We start from the raw sequence: 27,823 nt of genomic DNA, 5'->3' as shown, positions 1-27,823 counted from the left end.
TTTTAGTGGAAGCTGCCCTGTGAATTTTTAGCAAAATTAAAAGAGACAGGATATAAATAAGTGCAGTGTTAATAAGAAAGTGAGCTATGACAAAAGCTCACTTATTAATAAGGACAAAAGTCCTTATTTTGGCTGGTGCTCATTCCAGCACTATTTAAACCAACCCTGTGGAGAATTTGCACAGGTAAACACTTCTCACACAATTGCTTCTCCCTAGTTCTTGACAAAAAGACAAAGACTGCAATGCTATCTACTTACATGGGAGTAAATGTCATTGAAAGCAGTGAGTTACTTCTGAGAAAACAAGCTTGGGATTTCTGGGCGGCAATAATGCAATGTAAATGAAAATTCTCAATTCAGATCCAGAGCTCTACCATGGTAAATCTATATTGACGATCTGCATGTGACAATGCACCAGTGAATACAAAATAATCTGAAATAATGAAAAGCTAAGGTGCATCTAAAAAGGCAGATGGGGAAGAATCAAATTATTCCTTTCATACAGATTTAAACATTTTTCTAAATGGATCCCTGAAAGATGTATGTGGCAAGATGAGTCCAGAATTCTGTTATACAAAATCCAAAAGAACACATTGCTAGCCTATTGCATCTAAAACCAAACAGTTCTTTGGGGGTAGTGGCTGTCCAGGGTTGTGTGTGGTTTTTTAAAAAAAGTTCAATCTATATATGGAATTGAGATGCTTTGTCGCTACTTTTATCCACCACCGTCAAAATCGTCCTTAGACAGTAGCAGTATTTTTTATTTTTGCTAAGTAGTATTGAGTAGCTTCATAGAAAAATAACTCGGTGGAAAAGTGATACAACAGAAATCCCATGGAAGCTGTTAATGCACAGAAACTCCCCCAAAGAGACTGCTTTTCATGTAAGTAATTAGTGAGAAAAGGTCCAACTCAAGGATGCACTTCTATGGACACCAGCGGTGACCAGAGTTGTATAAGAAAAGAACAAATGAGAGCAGAGGTTTATTGGAAAGCTTTAATGATGAAAGATAACAGCTACTGTTTACAGACGGCGACCACGGCGACCGCCCTTTCTGCGAGTGCTGTCTGACGGGATAGGGGTGACATCCTCTGTGGAGAGAAGTAAGGATTTCACATTCAGAAGACTTTCTTGCATAGACAGGTCCCACAAACATACAAAACCCTCTAAGTCATTTTTCATATGGTAAATGAAACAATTTTCCAATGCAGAAGGCTGGTGGTCAAAATCTAACACTAAGAACCCAATTTACTGCAGGATCGTAAGTCAGACTGAGAAGCTGTACTTTACAGCAACTGTATTTTAGGATGTGAAAGTCCAAGTTCAGACAAGCCTGCAGAGGCTTTAGGACTTCCACTTTACTTAATTAAGAAGGGACGACACAACTACCAGGGAAAACATTTTATAATACCATGGTAGTTAGCAAAATGCAGCTTAGCACCAGTTTCAATTCTTTCTAACTAAAGGTCACAACTACCTGATGTTGGGACATCTCCTTGTCCAATCTGCAACATTTCTGTACTTCATATCTTAAACTCAGCACCTTTAGCATGTAACTAAGAGGGAAACTAAGAGGGTTTGTTTAACACCTGAGTAAGAATGGGACATTAAGAAACAGCCGTTTTCTAAAAGAGATGGTTTCCAAGGAGGTGCATTCTTCAAATGCATCTTTGGTTGACAACTCACCAATGCGCCCTATCTTCATGCCAGAGCGAGCCAGAGCTCTGAGGGCTGACTGGGCTCCAGGCCCAGGAGTCTTTGTTCTGAAAAGGAAAAAAATGAGGAACTACATGAAGCAGATAAGCATTTACTAATTATCTCTGATGTCCATTGCATTTGTTTACATATACTGGATGGTTCTATAATAATTCATATGGAGGGAATAAACTGGTGACAAAGACCAATATGGGACAAGCAGGGAGATAAAATGGCAGTTCAACTTCAGGCTTTTGGTCTAGTGGCAAATAGGGCTCTTACTGTATTTTTATAAAAGCCATGTCATGTTCAGCTAACTTCATAGGCTCACCTTTATGCTGGAATCTGAAGGAAAGAGTGTAATGGAGGCATTTTATATTAACCAGCAGGGGTTTTTTTGTTTTCAATTTAGACATTTAATCTACTGGGAATGCCAATCAGTTTCTGTGATTCATGAAAATATGTTCTTTTTTTGTCTTGGGTGCCTGCTATCCTTGTCATAATCCATGTGGATTCTCAAGATATCTCTGCTGCTTGTCTTTTCTACCCTATGCAGAAATGAGAAGGCTTCCCTCTTTTTTTGCTTCTGACTGCAAGGCCTATGTCTAATGGGCATAGAATATCTCTGTTCTATTAAGGGAAATACATAGAAGCATTCAAAAGAAGTGGCTATATTAGGGTTGTCATATTTCAAAAAGAAAAAACCAGAACACCCCAAGGCTATATTAGATGCAACCTGATCTCACTGACAAATAATGTGGACAATACTTTTTATAAGATCATGGTGGTCTATCTAAATGCAAAGCTTATTTAGGAAAGAGGAAAAACAACCAAATATCCACAAAGATATTAAGCCAACCAATATATGCATTCAGTGCCAAGAGGGTATCCTCTCTGTTCCCCGTCCCCACCTTGGTCTACAGAATGCTACAAAATTATATATATGGTAAAGTTTTCATATGGTATTCCTGCATAATGTTGACTGTTAAGAGGTGAATGCTGAATGCCTTAGATACTAATTAGTATCTGATTAATTACATTTTATAAACTCTGTGTGGGAGAGAATGACACACATACCTATTTCCACCTGTAGCCCGCAACTTGATATGAAGGGCAGTGATTCCCAGCTCCTTGCATCTCTGAGCTACATCCTGGGCAGCCAGCATAGCAGCATAAGGAGAAGACTCGTCCCTGTCAGCCTTCACTTTCATGCCACCAGTTACTCGGCAGATTGTTTCCCTGAGAAAGAAGGAACAGAGAGATTATTTGAGGAACCTCAAGTCTAGTCTCACTTTCACAGGAGATACAAAGCTACAGGGTAAGCAGAGAAATTGTATTCTTGGCTTCTTTGCCAAATTGTTTTTAAAATATGCAAGCAACAACTTCCAAGCCTTACTGCCTCTACTGCTGCCCACAAGTCCTAAATCCTAGCAGACAAGACACAGAACCAGCCACATAAAGTTTAGCTGTCCCTTATGTACCCACTTACTCCCGTATGCCTGAACAGCTTATAGCAGGTCATGGGGAACTGGTGGCCCTCCATTTTGTTGGATTCTAACTCCCACCAGTCCTAGCCAGGCAGCACAACCAATGGGATTTGTAGTTCAGAAACACCTGGAGGCCCACATTGTTTCCTGAGTCCTGACTTATAGGATTTTAAAATAAGAGAAGCTTTCTGTACCAATGTGAGTGTGTCTCTTGACTTCTGCATTTGATCAAGGGTCTGCCTGTGATGTCCAGCACTATATGTCCAGGAGTTGCATTAAGGAGTATTGAGGTGTAAAAGTTTACCAAACGTCATAGACCAACATTCCCTGCCCCCATATATCTTTCATTTTAAAAAACATGTTAAAGAAAGCAGTCATAAACAGGTGCCCACTCACTTGCCAGACAGGTCAGTTACATGGACAAAAGTGTCATTGAAGGAAGCGAAGATGTGGCAGACTCCAAACACATTCTCTCCTTCAGCCACCTGTGGTCCCAGACTGATAACTTGTTCTTCCTTCTTTTCCTTGCCCTTACGAGGTGCCATTTCTGTTATAAGAAAACAACAACAAATTATGGAGGATATGGAAGGCCTTAAAGTACTGTCTCTTGGAAGGGATCTACTTATAAACCTTTAAGATTCCAGGGTAAGGAAAGTAAGTAGTTCAGACCCAAGCCACACAAGCAAGCTATTTTAATAAGCAGCTACGTGGGGCTAGTTCACAGCCCTTTTTGAATCTCTGTGCACAGAAAATCCTTTCTGTACTGATGCCAACTTCCAGCTCAGTCAGGCAGTACAGCAGCCTTCACCAACCTAGTGCCCTACAACACCCAGCAGCCCCAGCCAGCATGGTTGTGCTGTATGGGGCAGAAGGGAATCTTAGACCAAAACACCTTGGCAAAGGTTGCAACAGAAGCACCTGTGCCTGAAGTTCCAGCTTCTAACTGCACCTCACTCCCAGCAACATCCACTCACTCTTGCAGCAACCCAGCTTTTCCTTGCTTCAGAAAACAAGGAAATCACTGCATCAGGTACTTCTCTCTCACAATATATATGAATCCGAGGGGAAGATAAAGGACATCAATAGCACCATAGTTTACTAAGTTCACAGTCTTGATTAAGATATATGCAATATATTAACTGGCAGGAACAGCTTTGTGAGACCAACAACAACCAGAATTGGGAGTTCTTGGAACACAAAACTTGTGCTAATTTACACTGACTTTTCTTCAACATATTTTAATAATTCTTTTCATAAAACAGGGCATAGAAGCCAAATGACTTAACATAATGGCCTCCACTTTCTTTTTTTAAAAAATTCAGGCCTATTAAATGAACATCCCTTCTGTATGAGTGTGCAACACTCAGCATTTCAGTGAAATGTGTTGCTTCCACACTATACTAGCTAGCAGGTTACAAAAATTAACAACCTCCCTGAATGACTTGCACAGTAAGAATAATGCTAATCAAACAGCACACATTACCACAATCACATCCCTATAGGAAAAATCCTGCACTCCTCAATCAGGTATGCTTATGCCTATAGCATGATACATTTCCCAGCATCATACATGTGGCAAGATCCCCACTGCTCTTATCTGTAATATTTAGCAATATATATTCTACAGATAATGCCATCAAGAAGATGGAGTAGGGGCAAATGGACCCTCAGCACAACAGCACTTAAGTACTTCTAAACAAAAGGGTATGTAAAAAACAGATATTTATCTTACAACAGAGAAACCCTCCAGTCACTACATTCAACATTCAAATAAAGGGGATTATAGGCAGAATGTATGGAAACCCAGATGGCAGTGATTTTGCAGAGACAAGAATACAGCATGGGTAGTCAACACGGTAACCTCCAGATGCTTTGTAGTACAACTCCAATCAACCTCAGCTTGCATGACCATTGATAAGGAGCATTAGGAGTTAGAGAATACAGTGTCTGGATTGGCTATCGGTGGAATATGGCAGCAGCTTTAGCATACTTAAAAAACCAAATAAACCATGTTCCTAGCCCAAATGACTGCAGAAGTAATCCTGAAAACTTTTTCAGGTCTGGCTGAGAATTCTCATGGCCATAGAGAATATATTAATCTATGCCATTACTATGATTTACTGTTCTCGTGGTTAGAAAAGAAGGTTTAGCTGTCTCTCCTATGTATAAAGCTCAACCTACCCCCCACCTAGAACACAAAAATTCATTCTATAATTATGAATGGTGGTTACAACCGGTTTAAGCATATAATCTCCAAACAGTGAACAATCCAAAAAGAGCATGCACACACAACAGTGTGTGTGTGTGAGGTATTCCAGCTGAAAAGAACCAAGCACGTTTTGCTCTCTAAAGCACAACTGATTTCCAGAAGTCAGTCCTACGGAATTGAAAGCAAACTACTGCTAAGTAAGTGGGCTTTAGGATTGCAGCCTTTGAGGTGGAAACTTTAAAAATAAGGCTATTAAGGGCTGCAATCCTGCAGAGCTAGGCCGTGTATGTAACATTGTTGATGCAGACGGCTCCGTGATACGTGGATCTTTTTCTCTCTCTCAATATACCAGGACGGCCTGAAAACACAAACATGATGCCAGATCATCTCTGATCTCACAAGGCCAAAATCAGACCCAGAAAGTTCACTTCCTAGGATGAGGGAATTTGTGAGTTGAAACAACCTGCAGCTAGTAAATAAAGAAGTTTTTCCCACGTCAAACCATCTCAAATGAAAGGGAGCCATCCTACCGGAGAACAGACTCAGCCACAGGCCTAGCGGCGGCCCTGGAAGAACCTCTCAGCCTCGTCCACCTTGGCCTTAATGAGACCCACAACGGCCTACATCACGGAAAGCGACTCAAGCTACTGCTTCGCCTCTTAATAAAGCAAGAGGCGCGCAACTTAAACAAAAGGCGGAAAGGCGGGCTGCGCTACGAGGCTCCATCCCCGCTTTGCCCAGCCGCGCTCCTTCCCACTGCGGTGCTGCCTACCCCCGCGGACCCCGGGGGCACCAGGCCCTCCCCTCCGCCGCCCTCCCCGTGCAGCCGGCGGAGGAGAGGCCAGGCAAACCGCGGACAAATTCGGGGAGAGCCGGGTCCCCGAGGATGGGGGTGGATGGAAGTTACCCCCTCTCTCGACACTTACTCGCACGTCTCCGCAGGCAGCAACCAACACCGGAAAGGAAGAGGCGGGCGTCGCGGGGGTGAGAGGTCACCTCTCTTCACCCGGAAGCGATACCGCTGACAAAGGCGGGTCACTTCCTCGAAAGACAATCCGGCTTAATCTTTAAATGCAGAAACACACACACGGAATTTGATCGATTGGTGAAGTGATGGAAGATAGGGAGCCAAAAAAAAAAAGGGGGGGGGGACGGAAAAATAAGACATGAGTCGGAATGACCTATTCCAAAATGGCGACGGGGCAGTGATGGAAACCCTCACTAAAGATGGCGGAGACTAGATAAAGTCTTTTCCTCAAGATGTCGGGCGGCGGGTCTGACGTCAGCGCGTTCCACCCCAGCCGCACACATAAAGCGGGGGAGCGATATCCTCGCCTTTTGAGAGTGTCCGTGGCGAAGATGGAGGCTGCAGGGAAGGAAAGCGGGAACTGGAGCCTTTATATAAACCTCAACGTATTTGAAAAGGGCAGACTCAGATCGTTCATTGATTCCTCGCTGTGCGCGAACGCAGCTCATGGTCCTGTTGGGTAGCCGCTTCCTCTGCGCCGGTCTTTCTCCGCGAGGAGAGGACCGCGCTTGCTCTCCCTTGGTTCAAAGGGAGCGCGCCTTGCTTTTGACGCTCGGATGTGGCTGGCCCCGTTTTCCCAGTGCCGAAAGGTGCTGGCTCAGCAAGTGTTTTGTCTGTGCCGAAACCCAGTCCTGAGTTTCTCTGCCCATCGGATGAAGTGCTTCTGCCGAGGGGTGCTTAGGCTCCGAATGCAATGTTTAATTGCATATACAGCATTACTTAGAAAAATGGTTGCGGCAATTACAATCGAAATGGCTACAACCGGGGGTCCCATTTCTGCAATAACCAAAGTGTAGTTTCCCCAGAAGGTGGGAAACCTATTCAGAGATCAGAGCTTTTCTTCCCCACAGCTGGTATCAGCATTTATTATTTGCAAAAGTGCTTATATGATGGAGGTTAGAGGGTAGGGTTGCCATATTACATATTTCAAAAAGTGAGTGAAGTTGTTGAACTTGTTTTGGGTTGTGTGCCAAAAAGCTGTAGAACCATTGAGAATATCTGTACCTGGCCCTACAACCAATTTCCTTTTCTGAGATGGAGACCATTTGCCAGGGGTAGGCAAACGAAGGCCCGGGGGCCGGATCTGGCCCAAACGCCTTCTCAGTCCGGCCCACGGATGGTCCGTGAATGAGTGTGTTTTTATATGAGTAGAATGTGTTCTTTTATTTAAATTGCATCACTGGGTTATTTGTGGGGCACAGGAATCTGTTCATCCCCCCTCCCATATAGTCAGGCCCACCACATGGTCTGAGGGACAGTGGACTGGCACCCTGCTGAAAAAGTTTGCTGACCTCTGCCATTTGCGCTAGTGGTAGATTATCATACTGACAGAGCAATCCATATCCCTTTTTTGTTGGGCTGCTGGTGGTGGGGCGGCGTCTCTCTGGTGCAGATCTCCCTTGTCTGCCTACCAGAAAATGGGTCTTTCCAGAGGTGGGGCTGAACGTTCTGTGGATCTTTTGGAATGTGCGTTGACCATGCTGCCATCATGTGGCAGTGCTGAGTGAGCTGGGCCCAGTCTCTGCCTGCACCCTTCACCTGGGATGCTCAGCAGAGCTATGAAAGTGACAGTGACCCTGCTGCTCTGTAAAGCCCCACCATGCTGGGTGAGTGGAAGTGTTAGGATTGCTCCCAAAGAAGGGCCTGTGGTTTTCCTAATATGGTGCTGACATATTTCTGATGCATTTTGTCAGCTATCCTGTGTACATGGCTTTCATTGTATACAATACAGCTAACTTGTGTGTGTTGTATGGATCAGTCATACTTTGTCAGCGGTGTACTTGTACAGTGGTACCCCGGATTAAGAACTTAATTCGTTCTAGAGGTCTGTTCTTAACCTGAAACTGTTCTTAACCTGAAGCACCACTTTAGCTAATGGGGCCTCCTGCTGCTGCCATGCTGCCGGAGCACAATTTTTGTTCTCATCCCGAAGCAAAGTTCTTAACCCGAGGTGCTATTTCTGGGTTAGCGGAGTCTAACCTGAAGCATATGTAACCTGAAGCGTATGTAACCCGAGGAACTACTGTATAGGATTCATAGGATAGAGTTAGCTGTGTCAATGAAGCAGTGTTTGCTTCTGTACAAAATACATGATGGTAATGCTAATTTGTAGTTGCTGATGAAAAATAATTAATAACTAAGCAGAATTTTAAACAGGTTTATGGTTAACCCCACCTCCTCTGCTTGCAAGCCTGCTCATAGCATTACTGGTTATGAGCTCACGTGGCTTGTTTCCATCATTGTCAGGCGGAAAGTGCTGACTGTGCCTGAATGAAACACAAGGCTGTGGTTATTAAAATATGAGTTACATACGTGCTTTGATCTCTGTGTGTGTGGGATTTCCTCTGAGACCCCCAGCAATTTTCCAAGTGGTCTGCTGGTGGTGGGGTGGGGAACTGAGGACTGCTAGTCTGGGCGCTGGGCATACGTAATATTACACAGGTCCTGCCCGCAGGCTCAACGAAAGGGAACAAAATTGGAGAAAGAAAATGTCCCACTTGCTGGGGGCGGCTAAAAGGAATCTTCAAAAGTTGCAGTTAAAAAAACACAACCCACAGTTATATAACAATTAGCCTAAAAATGGAAAAAAGAAGAGAATCAAGTGGAACATCATCAAGAGAGAAACACATGATAAAATAAGTATATTTTAAATAATTTCTTAAACACAGACAAGGAGGGAGCCAACCACTCCCTAAACCTCCCACTTGGGACATACAACAGGATTGCAAAAGTGGTGTTTGTGTGTGTGTACATAAATGCAGATCATTTTTTGTTCTACATGCGTGCACACTTGCACACATGCACTTTCTTTTGATCTTACTAAACTAATATTCTCAAAGAGCTGGCTTCTAAAAAGCTTCAATTACATTGAGATACAATTCTGTCCCCATTGTACAGGCTTCAACATGGATGGGGAAGGTGAGTCTCTCCCTATGTTGGACTGCAAGCATGGCCAGTGGTCAGGGATGATGGGAGTTGTGGTGCAACACAATCTGGATGGCCACAGGCTCTCCACCCTTGTGCTTTGTACAACACGCATTTAGTTATGTTGCCTTTGCCGCACCCCCAGCCTACCACCACTCATGTGCATAAAACATCCCCAGCCAGCAGCCTAAATATACCCGGCTGAAAGTATAGGCCTGGAATCATGATTCCACTGAAGTCAATGAAAGATTTATTAAGCACTTCAGTAGCACCGTGATGGCAAGCAAGGCAATCCATCCATCACTACCGCCCCTCAAAATCATATCCGTCATAGATGAGGCAGCTCATGGAATCTGAAGGTGTTTTGAAATCCCTCAAGTGGAAGAAGCAGAACAAGCAGGACTCCTGGCCAAGAAGTAAATGTGCTGCAGCAGAAATCTGCAACGAGTTCCAATCTCTTTATTACCCTTTTCCTGTAAAGGAACTCAGGCAACATTTTACATCTCATTTATCTTTCAAGGAGGCTTGCCGGATGATTTTTGCAACAGGATGGGCTCTGCCACCTCTCATTCATCTGGAACGAATCTCCATCCGTTTGCATCGATTGAGAGAGAGATTTGCCAAATATTTCAAAGGGACCTTTCAAATATCACTCTGGAGCCTGACGTTTCCTTCGCATTAAGGTTGTCACAGCTTGATGGTCCTGGAAGGATTTACACAGGGGAGTGGGAGGCCATGTTGCTGTAAGAAATCATTGATTGGTAATCATGAATGGGCACTCGTCCATTCCCTCCTTCTCTGATGATGATGAAGTAGCTCTACTTTCAGCAGCCTGACTGTCATTTCATTTGGGGATCGGGGGGCTGAGAAGAAACCCAGAGTCAGGGAATTAAACAAAAAACACTGCTGGGAACAAAAGCACATAGCATACATGCAGGGCTGAATCTTCTTGTAAAGTAAGAGTAAGTAGCCACACATTCGTTCCTAGATGAATTGGATTCATTATTTAAATAATTTAAGTAATTTCTTCTTTGTGTAAGCTTAATTCCAGATCCTGCTCTTCTGTTGCAAAGGATTGCTGCAGATACCTCACCTTTGGCATTGTGGTGGGAGTTTCAGGGCTGGTTCTGATATTGGGAGTGTTGTAACTGGCCTCTTTGCAGCCTGTCCTATTCATGTTTATCCAACAGTAGGCGTGGCTCATATCACTACCACTACCCAAAAAGTACCCTAGTTTTGCTCTGGCTCCTGAAGACTCTACTGATTTGGGTGGCAGCAGCAAAAAAAGGAAAGTAAATTAAAGTATTCACAAAGCTCTGGCATGGGTGGAGCCCTGTGCCCTGTTGGGGCTGTCATCACATCAATGTCGTATGAGTGGAGAGGGGGTGAGAATCCTCCTTAGCTGATCTGCATGGATTAATTTCGGAAATGGGTCCTGTGCATGTTCTCTGGCATGCAACCCCCAGAGGGTTGACTACAGATCAGGCCCAAAAACGTCAGCCACTCTTGCTTTATAATAATTGTATCTGTGTTCACTCAGACTTGCTCCCTGGTAGTTTTGCATACTTAGTTGCCTGCTCACAGAACCTAGGTAAAAAGGTAAAGGGACCCCTGACCATTAGGTGCAGTCGTGACCGACTCTGGGGTTGCGGCGTTCATCTCGCTTTATTGGCCAAGGGAGCCGGCGTACAGCTTCCAGGTCATGTGGCCAGCATGCCTAAGCCGCTTCTGGCGAACCAGAGCAGCGCACGGAAACGCTGTTTACCTTCCCTCAGGAGCGATACCTATTTATCTACTTGCACTTTGACATGCTTTCGAACTGCTAGGTTGGCAGGAGCAGGGACCAAGCAACAGGAGCTCACCCTGTCGCGGGGATTTGAACCGTCGACCTTCTGATTTGCAAGCCCGAGGCTCTGTGGTTTAACCCACAGCACCACCCGCGTCCTAGTGGGTACACAAACAGAACCTAGGGGGTACACAAAAAGCTGAGGAAGCTGTGTTGGTTAATGGGCGTGGGGAACCAAAACACATAGTTGAACCACATGAAGATAGAGTGCTCTGCATGTCAGAGGTGTTACCTCCTGGATCACAGGCAGCATGCAGGGGAACAACAGCGGCAGAAGAAGGCTATTTTGCCCATGCCTTGCATGTGGGATTTGTATCAGCATGTGGTTTCCTACCGTGAGAAACGATGCTCAGCTGGAAGGGCCCTTGGTTTGATACAGGTTCTTGATCAGGTGACGTTTTGCGATATTTGTGGAATCCTCTATGTAGATGGATTTAAAGTCTGTTTCAAAGAAGCGGGATAGTTTTAGGTGCGCTTCAAAATAAGTGGAACAGCACTGGATCAACCACTTGGAGCATTGGGCCAACCAACAATGGAGCCACAGAACAAAACTGACATGCTGGAGGTGGAATTGGGCCTGGCCTGTCCGGCATGGGAGAGCTTCACTGCATGCCTCAAAGCTGGCAGCTTTGTAGTGGTTGATGTCAGCTGGGTGCTGAAAGAGCTGCACATTTAAATAATGTGCTAACAAAACAAAAACAAAAAAACCCAACATGCTGGTCTTTTCACACTTAAAAGTCGTCTAAGCAATAGTATTTGCTTCTAACCTTTCCCAGTGGTGCATGTCTCTTTGTGTTAGAAGACATTTCTATTAAAGACAGAATAGGAATGTAATGCAATTAATATCAAATGAAGTCCCTGCGAGACGACTCCATAACACAGCAATGGCCTTCTTGTGAAAATTTATCTACAGTGGAGTATAAAGGGGTCTTAAAGAATAATGAAACTGTATGTGGGGATTTTAATGAACGTAATAATTCCCTGAAACATTTCCTCTTAAAAGATCTAATTGGTGGCGATTTTAATCCACATCACTCTCTGTAGGGACATAAGGCTATTGCTGTGAATGGCATAGACTTTGCAGAGAGAATGACAGAACTGGGACTGCCATTTTATTTCTTCCTTAAGCAGGTGACCGCAGGGAAATTTCTTTGCATCTTACTCAACAGAGCTTCCATTTGTTAAATGTGAGCCTCAGAGCTTAAGGACTGTTTCCTGGCCTGAGATGTCCTTGGTTAAAAGAAGAGTAGATGTAGTCAGATTCAGTGTTTGAGAAAGTTCCGGAATTTGAATTGATCCAGTGGTTTTGGAGGTGGACAGAAAGGCAATACTTGAAGGCCCTAACAAAGGATGACTTTGCTGGGATCTGAGGGAGCTCAGAACTTTATGGAGCTGCTTGACGATTTAAGAGTTTGGGAGGAAAAAAAATCATATGTGTTTTGTTCTTATAAGGAACTCCAGTTCCCCTGAAGGAATCAATGAAGATGGCTGTGACCATATTGGCTTTTGTCAGGTTATGAGATAAAATAAAAAGCTGAAACTAAAAGGTGGGTGGTGGTGTTCTCTTTTCTCCCACTAGAGGGTGCTTGAGATATTGTTGGATGAAAGCAAGATGACCACACAAACAAACATCTCAAAGTTCCTGTGAAGCAAACAACAAAAAGGGAGCAATTGCAATGAGAAGTTACAGATCTGGAATTTGTTAGCAAATGTGACCTTATATATCTCATGGATTCAGTAAGGGATGTGGGTAGTTCTCTCAGCTATATACAGTAATTGTGTTCCATTTAGTATTCTTGTAATGGGTTTGTTTTGAACTGTAGTTCATGTTTCACATCCCAGCTATTAGAATATAGCCATTAGTGTGAGCTAGGTTTATCCCTAAGTGTACCCCTTGCCTTGCTGGTAAATGTCCATTGAGATGAATTAAAGAAAAAAGCTCTGTCATATAAGCTCATGGGATATTTTAAAGTCTCAGAGGAAGTTTAACTGGAAATGCTGGGAATTTAATATGGGGCTCCCCCCCCCCCAAGTGTGCTCTGTTGCTGAGCTATGAACAGTCTACCCAAGGATTATTTAAAAATCCCTGGAATAAAATGAAAGTAAATGGTTCCCCTTTGTTGTTGTTGTTTAATTGTTTAGTCGTATCCGACTCTTCGTGACCCCATGGACCAGAGCACGCCAGGCACTTCTGTCTTCCACTGCCTCCCGCAGTTGAGTCAAACTCATGCTGGTAGCTTCGAGAACACTATCCAACCATCTCGTTCTCTGTTGTCCCCTTCTCCTTGTGCCCTCCATCTTTCCCATCATCAGGGTCTTTTCCAGGGAGTCTTCTCTTCTCATGAGGTGGCCAAAGTATTGGAGCCTCAGCTTCACGATCTGTCCTTCCAGTGAGCACTCAGGGCTGATTTTCTTCAGAATGGATAGGTTTGATCTTCTTGCAGTCCATGGGACTCTCGAGAGTCTCCTCCAGCACCATAATTCAAAAGCATCAATTATTCGGCGATCAGCCTAATGGTTCCCCTACTTACTGCCAAACAGTATTGTTCAGTCCAGTTGGAGAGGAGCACACAGCCACTCACACTGCCAGCACAGGACTCAGATACAAAAATGAAAGTGTGTAGGGCAAAGGGAAGAATGTGGCTTGTACAGTGAGCTTCACATCCCGTGTTAAAAAACCTTTCTAGAGACTGGTCTGGTAAGGTTGACCTAGGACACTGGTTTCAAACCCCAGATCAACTTTGCAATCTAATGAGAAAGCCTTAGGCAAGTTTCTCCCATTTGATTTCATTTCTCCACTAGCAACATGGGAATAACAGCAGAACGTCTGATGGCTGTGATAAGGATAATGAAGGACCATTAAAGCAATGAATTAACCAAAAGGTGCTATGGAAGTGAGAGATTAAAAATAAATATTGACACATTTTAGGGCTGACACAATATACTAGCCAACTTGTCCCTATCTTGCTATTGCTGTAGGCTTTTGCTCATGGAGTGGGGAGAGGCCATCGTGCCCATCACTTCAGACAGAAAAATATATGTGGCTAGTCCTGCTAATAAGCAAGCTGGCCTTTGGTATGGCAAAGCCCATTCTGTGTGGAGCTCTCTCCAGATTTCTATCTGTGTGTCTACATTTCAAAGTAACCTAAATAATTACACTAGATTAGCCGGGCATTTATTAGAGGATCCACTGTTGGTTTTCCTGTTCCTTTCCTGTCCTCTTATCATTTCCTTGTGGTACTAGTAGTGGGAAGGTACTATATATAATTACAGGCAGCAACTCAATAACAGCTATGAGCCCGTGGCTACACACACCCACACCCACACCCACACCCACACCCACACCATACTTTTAAAGCACATTCTCCTCCACAAATAATCATGGGAACTTTAGTTTGTTAAAGATCCTGGGAATTATTGCTCTGTGAGGTTAAACTACAGTCCCCAGGATTCTTTGGGTGGGTGTGTAAAATGTGCTTTCAGTGTCTGGTTTGTAGACGGTCCTTCAGTGTGCAAATGTGCTACAGCTATAAAAATCTGAGTGGTTATGATCCTGTTCTGAAGGAATCTTATTATTCATTTATTGCGTGCATTTCTCAAGGAGCTCACGGTGGCAAACATGGTTCTCCTCTTCCTCAGCCAGTGTGGTGTAGTGGTTAAGAACGATAGACTCGTAATCTGGGGAGCCGGGTTCAAGTCTCTGCTCCTCCACATGCAGCTGCTGGGTGACCTTGGGCTAGTCACACTTCTGTGAAGTCTCTCAGCCCCACTCACCTCACAGAGTGTTTGTTGTGGGGGAGGAAGGGAAAGGAGAATGTTAGCCGCTTTGAGACTCCTGCGGGTAGTGATAAAGCGGGATATCACATCCAAACTCTTCTTCTTCTTCATTCTTCACCCTGTGAGGTGGGTTAGGGGTGCACCGGAGGGAGCTTTGCACCACGGCGCCGGATATGCTTAAGACGGCCCTGAATAGGCCCCTCACCATTATGGATGCTGGGGGAAAAGGTGCCTGAAAACGCCTAGTCAAGGCTCAGAAAATAACACAGCTTTGCTATTTCCCCACAGTTCTCTTCTTCCATTCAAACAAGTGTTCCCTTCTCCTGGCAGTAGCTCTTACTATCTCCCGTCTCTGAAATGAATTTTGCAAGGGAGAGTTGTATTCACTTTCTGTTTCTGCTCCTCTGTGTGCAAGGCTTTTCTCTGACCATCTTGTTTCTGTGTCTGTTGCAGGATTCCTCAGCCCCCCAGCCCTCCCCTTTTGAAGACCATAAAGGAAAAGGTAAAGGTACCCCTGCCTGTACGGGTCAGTCTTGACAGACTCTAGGGTTGTGCGCTCATCTCACTCTATAGGCCGGGAGCCAGCGCTGTCCGCAGACACTTCCGGGTCACGTGGCCAGCGTGACAAGCTGCATCTGGCGAGCCAGCGCAGCACACGGAACGCCGTTTACCTTCCTGCTGGTAAGCGGTCCCTATTTATCTACTTGCACCCGGGGGTGCTTTCGAACTGCTAGGTTGGCAGGCGCTGGGACCGAACGACGGGAGCGCACCCCGCCGCGGGGATTCGAACCGCCGACCATGCGATCGGCAAGTCCTAGGCGCTGAGGTTTTACCCACAGCGCCACCCGCGTCCCAGATTTGAAGACCATAGGAAGCTGTTTTATACCAAGTCAGACCACAGGCCCATTATGTTTTTATTTTTCATTTATTCATTACGCCACTTGATTGCAGGGGGGGGGGGGAAACCCTCAAAACACTACAAAACAGAACAGTCAGATTATCACAAGAAGAGTTTTCAATGATATTTTAAAGCATACAGAAAGTGAAAGCAATAGACTAAAACCAATTAAAACTCAGCATCAGTTTTCTAAGCGTCTGGGAAGAATTGTCTAAACAGAAATGTTTTTAGCAGGCACCCAAAAGTGAAGGTGCCTGCCTGGTCTCCATAGTTCAGTATTGTCTACACTGACTGGCAGCAGCCTTCCAGGGTTTCAGGCCCATTAGCTAGAATGTAATGGGCACATAACTACATTTTCCTAGTAAATTTGTAAAAAAGAAGAAGAACCTTATTCTAGGGTGGGCATAGGCAAACTCAGCCCTCCAGATGTTTTTTTGAGACTACAATTCCCATCATCCCTGACCACTGGTCCTGTTAGCTAGGGATGATGGGAGTTGTAGTCCCAAAATATCTGGAGGGCCGAGTTTGCCAATGCCTGTTCTAAGCAAAGTTTCCATGTCTTGTTCCAGGGCCTGCAGCAACTTACACCTGGTCACTGCATAAGGCTCAACCTTTACCTAAGTCAAGTAGGTCGGCCTACTTAGGCCAACAGCCCCAGCGTCACCGTATCTATATCACTGTTGATAAAGGGAGGTTTGTAACTATTTCCCAATTGTTGTTGTCGTTTAGTCGTGTCCGACTCTTCGTGACCCCATGGACCAGAGCACGCCAGGCACTCCTGTCTTCCACTGCCTCCCGCAGTTTGGCCAAACTCGTGTTAGTCGCTTCAAGAACACTGTCCACCATCTCGTCCTCTGTCGTCCCCTTCTCCTTGTGCCCTCCATCTTTCCCAACATTTCTTTTCCAAGGAGTCTTCTCTTCTCATGAGGTGGCCAATAAGGCCATACAAAAACCCCTCAAGACCTGAATGTGCCAGACTTCATTATCCCTTATCTTGCCCCAGAAGGGATTCACAAACTGCTTGGTGTCAGCCTACTCACTTCAACCCTTTAACACCCCTGTGAGAGATGGGATAACCCCCGCCCCCAAACCCAGTGCATTTCCTTCCCACATGAACTTGATTAATTGCAAGCTCATTCGCAATCTTCCAGCTGGCGATAAGCGCCACCAGGGGGTTGGCGGGAGTTCGGATGCTGCTTCATGTGTGTGAGAATCCCCCCGGCTATGCCTGGATCCTCGACGTGGGTGGCCCATCTCAGCCAGCCTGTGCAGGAAAGGTGAATGGAGTGGGATAGAATTTCGTCCCAGAAGTGCTACAGAAAAAAAAGGAACCATATGTGGATGGAAGGCTGGGCCGGGCAGACTATAAACGGAATTAGCATCCGAGAGGATATGGCCAATCTAAAGCGTTTTTGGAAACAGATGTGAGAGGCGAGGAAACGGCACATTTTTATTTCACTTTATCAAAGCAAAATAGCCCAGGCTGCCAGATGAGCACCTAGAAAGCACAACTCTGATCACCAGCAATCTCCCATGTAAGGCACTGTTGGGAGGCCCCTGCCTCCTGTTTTTCCTCCCCTTTCTCCTGCCAAAGGGAAGGATTCGTGGTGAGCTAAGAAAGAGAAGGAGCGCCGCCACCCACCCCTCTCCCTCTGTGTTTTGGCTTCCTGAGTTCACAAAACCCAAGGAGCCAGTGTGGTGTAGTCATTAGTGTCTTGGAGTTATATTGGAGAGACCCAGGTTCCAATCTCCTCCTGGCCATGGTGCAGTTCACTGAGTGACATTGGGCCAGTAATTCTCCCTCAGCTTCAGCTACCGCAGAGGTATACTGCTTTGACCTCATTGGAGGGAAAATGTGAGATAAATGCAAACAAACAACGGGGTGTTGGCGAATGGAAGACTAGAGGCTCATGCTCATCCTCCAGTCATTCCTCTTTCTGGAGTTGCTTTCCTAGGTATTGTACAGCTGCTTAATCACCTCGTGTGGCCATCACTCCGCTTTCTGTTTGTCCTTGTGTGATAGGAGTAGGGAGGAGTTTGTAGCAGCAGTATATCTTCCGTCACCACCAGACCACTGATTCCATCTTGAGTGAGAGGTGGCTCCCAATATTTCTGGAGCAAAGATCTGCGCCCCATGGGCCCAAAGAGCAATGATGCCTCCATGACAGAAGCTGCTAGCTATGAATAGAGGAATATCAGGACGCCTTAGGCCTTGTCCTTTGTTTGAAGAATACTTGAGGAGAGACCTTGAAGTTGCCCATCAGCACCTGGACAGCAGGCTAACAGGTCACCTGGCCACACCCTTCTCCACTGTGCTGAGATGGACTGTGTTTCTATTTAAATTACAGTAATTACTTCTACATTTGCCTCTCTATGTATAAATGAGCTTAGGCAATTTGTATACAAATCTGTGCCCTCCTTTTGCCCTCTGCTTGGGTATGTGATGCATTTTCTTGGGGGGGGGGCGGCAATCTGCTATGTGGGCACCCAAGGATGGCTAGAGTGTGCTGCTATTGGGCCAGGCCTAGCTGGCCAGGTAAACTACAGGGCAGGCCAGGCAGAGAATGGCGAGACAGCCAAAGGCTGCATCTCCTCCTCTTCCTCTTCCTCTTGCTCTTCAGAGCTCCCATCACAGCAGTTTCAGAAGCTTCAACCAGTGAACGGCGGCCCCCTCTGGAAGCCCAGTCAAGCCACCCCAGTGCTGAGTCTGCTGATCAGTCTGAAGCTCCCAGTGCGACAGGAAGGAATCCAGAATTATCTTTTAGATACTGTTTTCTCCTTGTATCTTGACAGGAAGAATAATGTCTCTCCGCTTCCTCTCCCAGATCAGAAAAAAAAGCGAGGCTATGCGTGCACCAGCAGTACCGCCATGTTATCAACAGCAGAGAGGGGCATTCTCAGACCACTTCCAGAGAACCTGTCAAGGCAATTAACAGTTGGCAGAAACATTAATGCTTGGCATTAAAGGCCCTGGCGCTAGTTAGGAAAGGTAATTTATTTTCTCAGGATCTCTCGCCAGGAAGTAAGCCATAAACTCCAAAGCCACATCTACTTTTCAACTAGTGACAGTGGAGAATATTTCAACTTTATCTCCTTAGCTATCTCCCTTCAACTGTTCTGTGGCTACAGCCTCCCATTACTGCTCATCCGGACTGCATATAGGATTGCTGCTGCATTCTTTGGTAATTGCATTGGATAATTCTAGAATATTCAGCCAAAATACTTCTGCTCTCTTTAGTCCTTCTTTGCAGTGATGTGGCTATAAATCTGCTTTAAGTTGTTAGCATGCCTTAAAAAAATAATCAAGCAATTATTTGGTTCATTGTTGATCCATTCTACTTGTGTGGTCTACCAGTTCCCACCAAGATAAAGTTCATGAAGTTGCATAATTTGTTTTGAGATTGATCTGTTTATCTCTTCTCCTAGCTTGGCAAATGCTGGCCAAGCCGGCAAGCCCTTAAGTGAAAGATGCAAATGGACAAATGTGCTTAATCAGAACCCCTTTAACAGTCATGTTGTTACTGTGTGGGCGGATGGGTGTTTGCAAATGCCAGGCCGAATACTTAGCAAATTCCTTTCCCCACAAGAATAATTAATCAGTGGGAACATTTTCGCCACTGGACATTGTGAACTTTAGCTCTGAGACTAGTTATTAGTCATATTTTATCCCCCTTTCTTGGCACGATAATTTCTGTGCAAGTCCCACTCCGAAAAACTCTCACAAGGGTTCAAGTATTCTAAAATGCATATTTCTTGGAACTATTGTAGCTGACCTTGCAAACGACCTTTGTTCTTGACAAAATTGCCATGTTTTTTGTAGACAATGTAAGTATCCAGGGGTGTAATGGACGCAGGAACATGAATATATTTTGGAACAATATGGACTCTCAGAAAACACGCAAGGGTACTAAAACTGCCTTAAGTTCCAAATAATAGGAATTTCTTTCTGGTGAGTATAAATTTGTAACCAGTTTTGTGTTTTCACTTTCCTCTGGTATCTCTCCCTCTCTCTTTTGTTGGGGGATGGATGTTTTGATTTAAATGGTTCCTTTTCCCATTTGTTAATGGGGAATTATTCCAGAGAACGGTGCCAGAGGCCACATTCCAGAGATCAGACAGTCTACTGCTTCATCCCTATCAGATGTGGTACACCAAATATCACAGCAACGCTTTTTCTCTCCAGCGCTGGATATTCCCACTTGAGTGTGTAGTGAGGCAACCACAAAATGTTAGCTAATGAAACACAGACTTAGGGGGGCGGAGGGTGGAGCTGGGACAACGCTGGAAAGGGAGAACGTGTATCCTGACTGATGTTTCTCAAATGGGATGACAAGGGCTTCCCTGGAGCCCTTTTGTGTGTGTCTTGCGCTGAGTGCCATTGGGAATGCGAAAGCGCTGGGAATTCTTCTGCCCCCACAGACTCTGGTAGCCTTTCAGTGGCACACAAACAGATGACGAAGGGCTGGCCTTTTCATCTCAAAGATCAAGAAAGAACATGAAGCTCTGAAGGCACAATGTGAGCAATAAACATCCTTCCTTACATCCTCGAAGCTGAATTGAAAAGTAGAACCGACACCTTTCTTGTGTGGCCCTTTTCTTGTATTTCACAGATTGGAAAATAAACAGGTGAAGCTTTTACAATCACATGTGGAAAACTCTGCTGGTGGAATTTCCGAGTCTCATTAAAATCCCTGGTCATCGCTGGGTGGCTGAACAGACCGCACCGTATTTTGATTGTCTTGACAATGAAGTATTGAGAGCTCCAGGAAGGGAACAGAAAGATAGTTCACTTGCTTGCCCAGTGCAGCTGTCCTGTGCACCTCTCTGCCCAGTGCCACTCAGCATGGAGTCAACCAATCTTGTTTGTTATTTTCCCCATTTGCACAACACAAGTGTTGCCACACAGGGGGCAAGAGAAATGCGGCTTACTCAGTGAAGCCACCATTCAGCTCCTCAATGAATGCAGCTCACCATCCATGGTGCCCCAGTAAGTCAGGCAGGGCACTGAAAGCAGGGTGCCCAGGATCCTCACAAACCTGGTGCCAGCGCTCAGGGGTGCCAATAGGATTTTCTGGGCCCAGTACACTGCATGGAGATTGCAGAAGAGGACACTTGCAAAAGAGGACACATATTTACATAAAATTTGCAAATGGCCTTTTGTCATGTGCATATTTGTGTCCTCCTTCACAAGTGTAGAAGAGGCTGGGAGAAAAATAAATCCCTTACTATGAAGTAATAAAATGTCTGACAGACAGAATGTGAACAGATGAAGCTTTTCTAATAATTATATTTCTATATTATGAAAGGTTTAACCAGTTGAATTTCTGCCTGCCACATAGTTGTTAAAGGTACAAGAACCCTGTTTCCACCAACCCTAAACCAAAGTCTAGGCTGCAATCCTGTACCCACATACCTGGGAGCAAACACCATTAAACACCAAGAGACTTACTTCTGGGTAGACATGCATAGCATTGTACTGTATGTTAGACATACAGTGAATTCTTAATCAGTGCATGGACTTTAACTCATGCACAACAGGCAATATGCCTAAGCCTCTGGTGGAAAATTTTCACATTTTGCCTTTGCCTTTTGGAGGGTATGCTTTTCCACATGTACTTACTGTACAGTAACATTATCAGAAAATAGCTTAGAGGAAATATGTGATCTCAGATGAACCTACCACAGGAAAGATGGGATGGGAAACTGCAGAGACTCAAGGGACAGAAAACAAACAGGAAAGAAAAGTGCATTAAAAGGGGAGAGGAAAATGTGGCCAATAATCAGGGGGTAATGGGAGTTGTAGTTCAGCAACATCTGGAGGACCAAAGGTTTTCCCACACCTGCTTTACAGAATTTGCTGCTCCAGACGCTCTTGCTGCACGGCTCAGACTGGCTGTGCCTGGGCATATTTGTGCCATAAATATACATTTTTACTTGGAAGGAATCCAGAGGGGATTTTTTTCACATAAAGTGTGCTCATAAAGTTTTGATAGTCATTCTCTCCCTCCCTCCCTGAGGAATTCTACCTCTGCTTAGGGATCTCCTATATCCTCAGAGCAGTCACCCGATCAGAGTTCCTCGGATTCTTTGGGGACATTGAAATGGATATAAGGCTGGTATAAGTTTGAAGATGTACCTTCTACATTGGACTCCTGCTCCCATCTGCCCCAGCGAGCACGGTCAGTGGACAGGTTTGATGGGAGTTGTAGTCCAGTAATATCTGGAGGGCTGGCCACAGGATCCCCATCCCAGATCAGCTTCCTGTCCTGTGACGCAGGATACTAGTTTGTTTTCCTGTTACTCTTGTTCCCACTTGTTTTTATGGTGTGTTTTTATTTTGCTTTTCCCTGTTGGATATACATTTATATCCAATGTAAATTTTCTTTTGCTATTTACCTTCATAGGCACTTATTTGTCAACTTTTCAATTTACCTGCTTTTAAATTTATTAGCATTATAATAATAATTCTTTTAGGGTGCGATTTGATGAATGTTTACTCTTCAGTGAGTCCCAATATGTTAGCAGGGCTTACTTCCAAGTAGGTGTACATAGGATTGCAGCCGAAGTTTAAGCAACGTGTTCACAAAATAGTACACACAGGTTTAGAGATGTGAAAGCAGTTTATTTAAAACGCTATATTAAATAACTCTTTTTATTGTGGATGACTGGAAGATCCTGTTTTTATCATTCTCCTGAAAGAACTGTAAAACCTGCTTGCTCACAACATGTTCATGTCGGACTCTTAAGAGTAATGCCTATTGCACTTCGTTTTCACGCCCTTGGATTGCTGTTTCTTTTGTTCTTTGCTGCTGGGTGCTGTTTTGGTACAGTTCCACAATATCAAACAATTCGTTGATGGAAAACAAAATGGAAAACTACAGGAGACATTTCACCACAAATATGGGCAAGGGGAGATGCACTGGAAAGTTTGGAGTATTGGCAACACTGTGTGGCATCATGTAACCTCAATGCAAACCAATTGGAAAGGTCAATGAACAGCGACATTGTAGAAGCACCATGAGAATTGTGTACCTGCTTCTGGAAATGCAATGAATGTGCAATTAACTGGTCATCTGGAAGAGCCTTTAATCTCCATAGGCTACCTGCAAGTCTAAGCATATGCCCAGGGCAATCTGATCAGAAGAAAATGTTTATGTTTGTTCATAGGAACCAACTAAAAAGTAAAACTTTCAGCTACTGCGGTGGTGTTTTGTTTTGAAACCAATCTGTTTGAACATGAGCTGGAAATAGAGGTTGTTCCATTGGGGGGGGGGAGCAATGTATTCTTTGCCACTGATTGCATCGTAGGTGTCATCTGCCCTCGGTGTTTAGAATTTATGCATCCACATGACTGCTACTGTGTGCTGACAATGATTTCAGGTACCACTGCTATTGTTCTGAGTTTGCCTGTACATGACTTAACAATCCTCGGAAGCCTCTAGGCAGGAATAAAGGGGCAGGGAGAAAATGATGAACTAGGACAAATCTGGGCCTCTTTCTCTCTCTCTCTCCCCACCTCCAAACTCTCCTCCAGGCCAAGGGAATGGAATTCTTTGCAGGCTAGAGCAGGGATCGTAGCTAGGCAAAGTCCAACATGCAGCTGGCCGTTGGAGCTGATCTGCCCCTCATCTCTCAACTGGAGCGTGAAAAGGGGAAATTATTTGATGAGCCAGCAGCTTCTTCTCAATCCCTGCTTAGGTGGTGGGGGAAACCTCAGAGTTAATTGGCTTCAAAAATCTGACATGCATGAGGACACAAGAAGCGCACCAATTGCCAAAGAAAGGGAGCAGCCTTAGAAGAAGACATCAGCTAGACATACCAATTACTCCAAAAGCAGGCAGCCTCATCCGGCCCTTCAGGGCATTCCACCAAGTTTTGCTGCTGGAATGGTGCAGGGGGAGAAAGGACTTTATGGAAATATAGATCACTGGACAGAGCATCAAACGCATTCTTCTCCTGGCTAATCACAGTGCCGGGGAATCCTTTCGCTGAGAGATTATCACATAACTTAGGATAAGCCACCCAGGGCCAATGTCACCCACATTGAGTCAAAACAAAACAAAACCTCGGTTTTAGAAGTGTGGGGGCGGTGTGTGGGATTGCTGGCATAGAAGAAATCTCTCCTGAAAAGGTCAGGGTGTCTTTCCAGAGATATTAGGTTTTTTCTTCCACACCCAGGTAATCCGCATGGCCCAGCTTCTCTTAGTACTGCCCACAGACAGCCACTGAGCACATCTCTGAACACAAGGGACACAAGAAAGAAGCACGAAGAAAACGCATCCAGTCAGTCTAGTCTGAATTTTAACCTCTGGGCTGTTGGCCAGAACTGAAAAGCACAAAGCCTGGCAAAGATCCACCGGGGCTGTTTTTGCTATTAATTAGTATGTGGGTGCTTTCATATAGCAACCCTTTATTTAAAAAGTACACGTGATTAAGGTATCAAGTGGTGAGGTGGCTGCATTTGTAGTGCAGTACAAGTGTGTGCTATGGAAATGTTGTGCTGCGAATGCAAATACACGAACTCCTCTGTGCTACTCCATCGAGTTCAACACCATTAATTAGAAAGAACAATGGACTTTGTATGTACTCAGGAGCTCTTTGTCCTTAGCACTCTTTTTTTAAGCACTTATTTCCCCTGGGGGGCAGAAAGGAACATGACATTCAGTGGATCCTGCTGCTTTCCTTCTCTCTCCACCTCACTCTATGCCACTCTGCAGGGTTGCATGTGGACAGTATCCTGCTGCGTCTCCTTGTGCAGAACTGGGAGCAGGCTTGGCAATTGTCCTGATTTCCCCAGGAAGTCCAGAACCTCACCATGCTGCTGCGAATCAATAAAACATTCTCTTCCTAAGAGGGGAATGTCTTGAATTGTAATGGTACCATATACAACAAGGAGATACACTCTGTGCTTCTAAAGTGGCACAGCAAATCTCCCATCAGAATTTTCCCTTAAGCTTTTTGCTTCACCTTCATCGCCAAGTGAAAATAGGGCTGCAATCCTAGAGAGATTTACCTGGAACTAAACCCTTCTGAACACAGTGCTGACTTCCACATAAACCTGCATATGGCTCCTATGTTCACATTTGCCAAGGCGGGAGCCATGTCAGCTTGCTGCAGCAAAAGCAGCAGTGTCTTGTGGCATCGCAAAGACTAACCAATGTGTTGTGGCATAAGAGTTCCTGGGCTGCAGTTTACTATCAGAAGCATGAAACTGTCCTCTTGAGTTTATCTGTACAGTGGTACCTCGGGTTACATACGCTTCAGGTTACATATGTTTCAGAAATAGTACTTCAGGTTAAGAACTTTGCTTCAGGATAAGAACAGAAATCATGCAGCAGCGGCAGCGCGGCGGCAGCAGGAGGCCCCATTAGCTAAAGTGGTGCTTCAGGTTAAGAACAGTTTCAGGTTAAGAACGGACCTCCGGATCTCTTTCAAGTAAATGAAAGATAAAGATATGGAATTTGGATGTGTTTTTAAATGTTTTTGTTTTTTCTTGTTTTGTACTATTTTTTTCCCCTTCTATTTTTGATGTACTGTTTGTTAAAAAAAATTTTATTGCTTTTTTTTCTCTCACACTTTCTTTCTGTAACTATAAAACTTCTAATAAATATTATTTAAAAAAAAAAAAAAGAACGGACCTCTGGAACGAATTAAGTACTTAACCCGAGGACCACTGTACATGGAAAGGAACTGTAAATGGTAAGGTAAGAAGGAAATGAAATCTAGATTGTGATAATTACATTGTTAATGGTGGCCATTCACACACAGAAAAGCTGTTGATAACACTGGCAACCTGATATTGGTAAGCCAATTGACACATGCAGTGTGACAAAAATCCCTTATCCTGATTCAAACCACAATCCATAGTATTTAACTTCTTGATGAAGTAATTTAGCGGTTTCACATTATGGTCTCCCTCTAAAAGTAATATGCAAATGCATGTTACTTGTAAGCTGACTTGATGGGATTTATATCCTGAAAGGTAGGATAAAATAGCTGTAATGAATAAATGTATGCATTTACGAAGTATACATATTTTTGGATATGGCCATTTCTGATGTCAGATTTGTGTCCATTCTTTTATGTAGATCTGTTTGCCCTATGCAGAATGCAGAGGGGCCATTGTTGGCAGATAATGCCATAAATCACATTGAAAGAACGGGAATGAACGGCTGAAGTTGTGGATGACTTATTAAGTTGTGTGATTGTGTCGCCAGACACTTGCAGAGTGAATTAGTGGAATAACAACTAGTTTCTATCACACTACATGTGTTAATTGGCTAACCGATGCCACAATGTCTATGTTATCTACACTTCTGGATTTTGTGTGTGTTTGTGTATGTGTGAATGACCACTGTTAGTAATATAATTTTAACTGTCTATACTTTTCTGCATTTCATTTCCTTTTGACCTCAATGTTTACATCTCAAGATAAAACTTAATGTAGCTGATGAAGTGAACTGTAGTCCATTAAAACCTATGCCAGAGTACATTTGTTAGTATTCAGATTGCTACAAGACTCTCCATTATACAGTAATTAGATTTGTGTCTTCTTGGGTATTCTTCTCTCTCCCGGTCTCGCTGTATAGAAATTTAGATTGTAACCTATTTGAGGCAGGGACCTCTCTGTTCTGTTACTTTCTAAAGTTCCAAATACAGTGTAATGCTCTGATGAGGCCAGAAGCCATTTCATCAAGTTGGTAACAAAGGAGCTATCAACAAACAAATGTTTTTTCAACTGATGTCTGACATCACCACTCACTGTCTGGTTCGCATGTGCATTTTTACATTGTGAAGCTGATTTACTGGCAGATTTTGAAATGACAAATCTCTCATCCCATCTTGGAAACTTTTGAAATGCAGATTCGTTTGGGAGGTGGTGACTCACAGTTTTGAACTATTCACAGAAGAAATCACCATGCCAGAAAGTAATCTTTGGGAGGCGTCCTTATTAAACACTTTTTAAAAAACCTAATATTGTGACAAACGGCAGCTCTGAAACTCAGTTAACTGACATCCAATTTGATTTCCCACTTTCTAGCCAGGCTCACACAACAAAGAGTCCTAAACTGCCTGGATTAAAATATAGACGGCAGAAGAAGAAACTACAAATGGAATTCTTCCACCATGCCACCACTGAATATTTTCCACCTTTTATGCTGTCGTCAGTGCCCGATTCTTGGTGGAAAGGTACACTTTTATCACCAAATGATATTAGTGAATGTCAGTTTAATTATGTGATATGTGAACAACTGCTTATTACTCCAGTGGAGATGGATCCGTATAGGTCAGGCATGGCCTAACTTGGCTCTCCAGGTGTTTGGGGACTACAACTCCCATCATCCCTAGCTAACAGGACCAGTGGTCAGGGATGATGTGAACTGTAGTCCCAAAACAGCTGGAGGGCCAAGATTGGCCATGCCTGATTTAGGGCAAACGGGGCACTGTCCTGTCTGTTTTGCCTTCATAGAACACTGCACTCATCACAGTGGTGATGGGGGAAACCTAGAATAAGTTGGCTCCATCTGCTGTTGGCTCTGGCAGTGGGTACACTGCTGACCTCCCTAGATATGTGAAAGTCTGGAATTCTGTCTCTACCTACTTTTGGCCTCTCAAAGTGATGTAAAGGCCGGGGGGGAGGGCACCACAGAAATATTTGGAGTGGAGCTCTGGTTCTAGTATTATGGAACAAGGGAAAAAACCCTCTCTCATTGGCCACTTTCTCCACAATGTAGCTATTCTAAACCAAATATCTACAAATATTATACATTTTCTTCATAGGGGAGTTGCCCCTTTTTCCTGCATCCTTTCCAGTTCTACAGTACCCTTTCTAAGGTTCAGCAACCTAAAAAAAATAATCCCCAAATTCCAAGTGCGGCAGTACCTTGGAATTGTGGATAAAAGCACTGAACTCACTAGGTCCAGAACAATGCAGTTCGGCTGCTGAGGCACCGTACAT

At 44.3% G+C, this 27,823-nt stretch overlaps 1 protein-coding gene and 1 long non-coding RNA gene across 3 annotated transcripts; one reads left to right on the top strand and one right to left on the bottom strand.

Annotated features, from left to right (window-relative positions):
- Window positions 1-982: 982 nt before the first annotated feature.
- On the bottom strand, window positions 983-6,473 carry RPS14 (ribosomal protein S14). Its single transcript, XM_083424456.1, has 5 exons — window positions 6,318-6,473; window positions 3,579-3,729; window positions 2,773-2,934; window positions 1,687-1,763; window positions 983-1,091 (listed from the first exon to the last, which is right to left on the bottom strand). The coding sequence occupies exons 2-5, from the start codon at window positions 3,725-3,727 to the stop codon at window positions 1,024-1,026; spliced, it is 456 nt and encodes a 151-aa protein (XP_083280582.1). The 5' UTR covers window positions 3,728-3,729; window positions 6,318-6,473; the 3' UTR covers window positions 983-1,023.
- Window positions 6,474-16,292: 9,819 nt separating this feature from the next.
- On the top strand, window positions 16,293-21,914 carry LOC310671362. 2 transcript variants are annotated; one of them, XR_014507982.1, is made up of 4 exons: window positions 16,293-16,557; window positions 18,690-19,046; window positions 19,685-19,813; window positions 19,946-21,914. It is a non-coding gene; the product is annotated as an uncharacterized lncRNA (long non-coding RNA). The 2 variants fall into 2 exon arrangements; XR_014507983.1 differs by having other exon boundaries at window positions 19,685-21,914.
- Window positions 21,915-27,823: the final 5,909 nt, after the last annotated feature.

The sequence above is a fragment of the Podarcis tiliguerta genome, assembly GCF_965153285.1.
Source record: "Podarcis tiliguerta genome assembly, chromosome: 2".
NCBI lineage: Eukaryota > Metazoa > Chordata > Lepidosauria > Squamata > Lacertidae > Podarcis > Podarcis tiliguerta.
The sequence above is the reverse complement of the archived record's forward strand: the minus strand, read 5'-3'. Positions and strand labels throughout refer to the sequence as shown.

Excerpts from the sequence above, each read along its gene's own strand:
- RPS14 (XM_083424456.1), bottom strand. The coding sequence starts at position 3,727 with ATGGCACCTCGTAAGGGCAAGGAAAAGAAGGAAGAACAAGTTATCAGT. Across the intron at positions 2,935-3,578 it reads GTAACTGACCTGTCTGGCAA|GGAAACAATCTGCCGAGTAA; the intron begins GTGAGTGGGCAC and ends CTTCTTTCTCAG. Across the intron at positions 1,092-1,686 it reads CATGAAGATAGGGCGCATTG|AGGATGTCACCCCTATCCCG; the intron begins GTGAGTTGTCAA and ends TTCTCTCCACAG.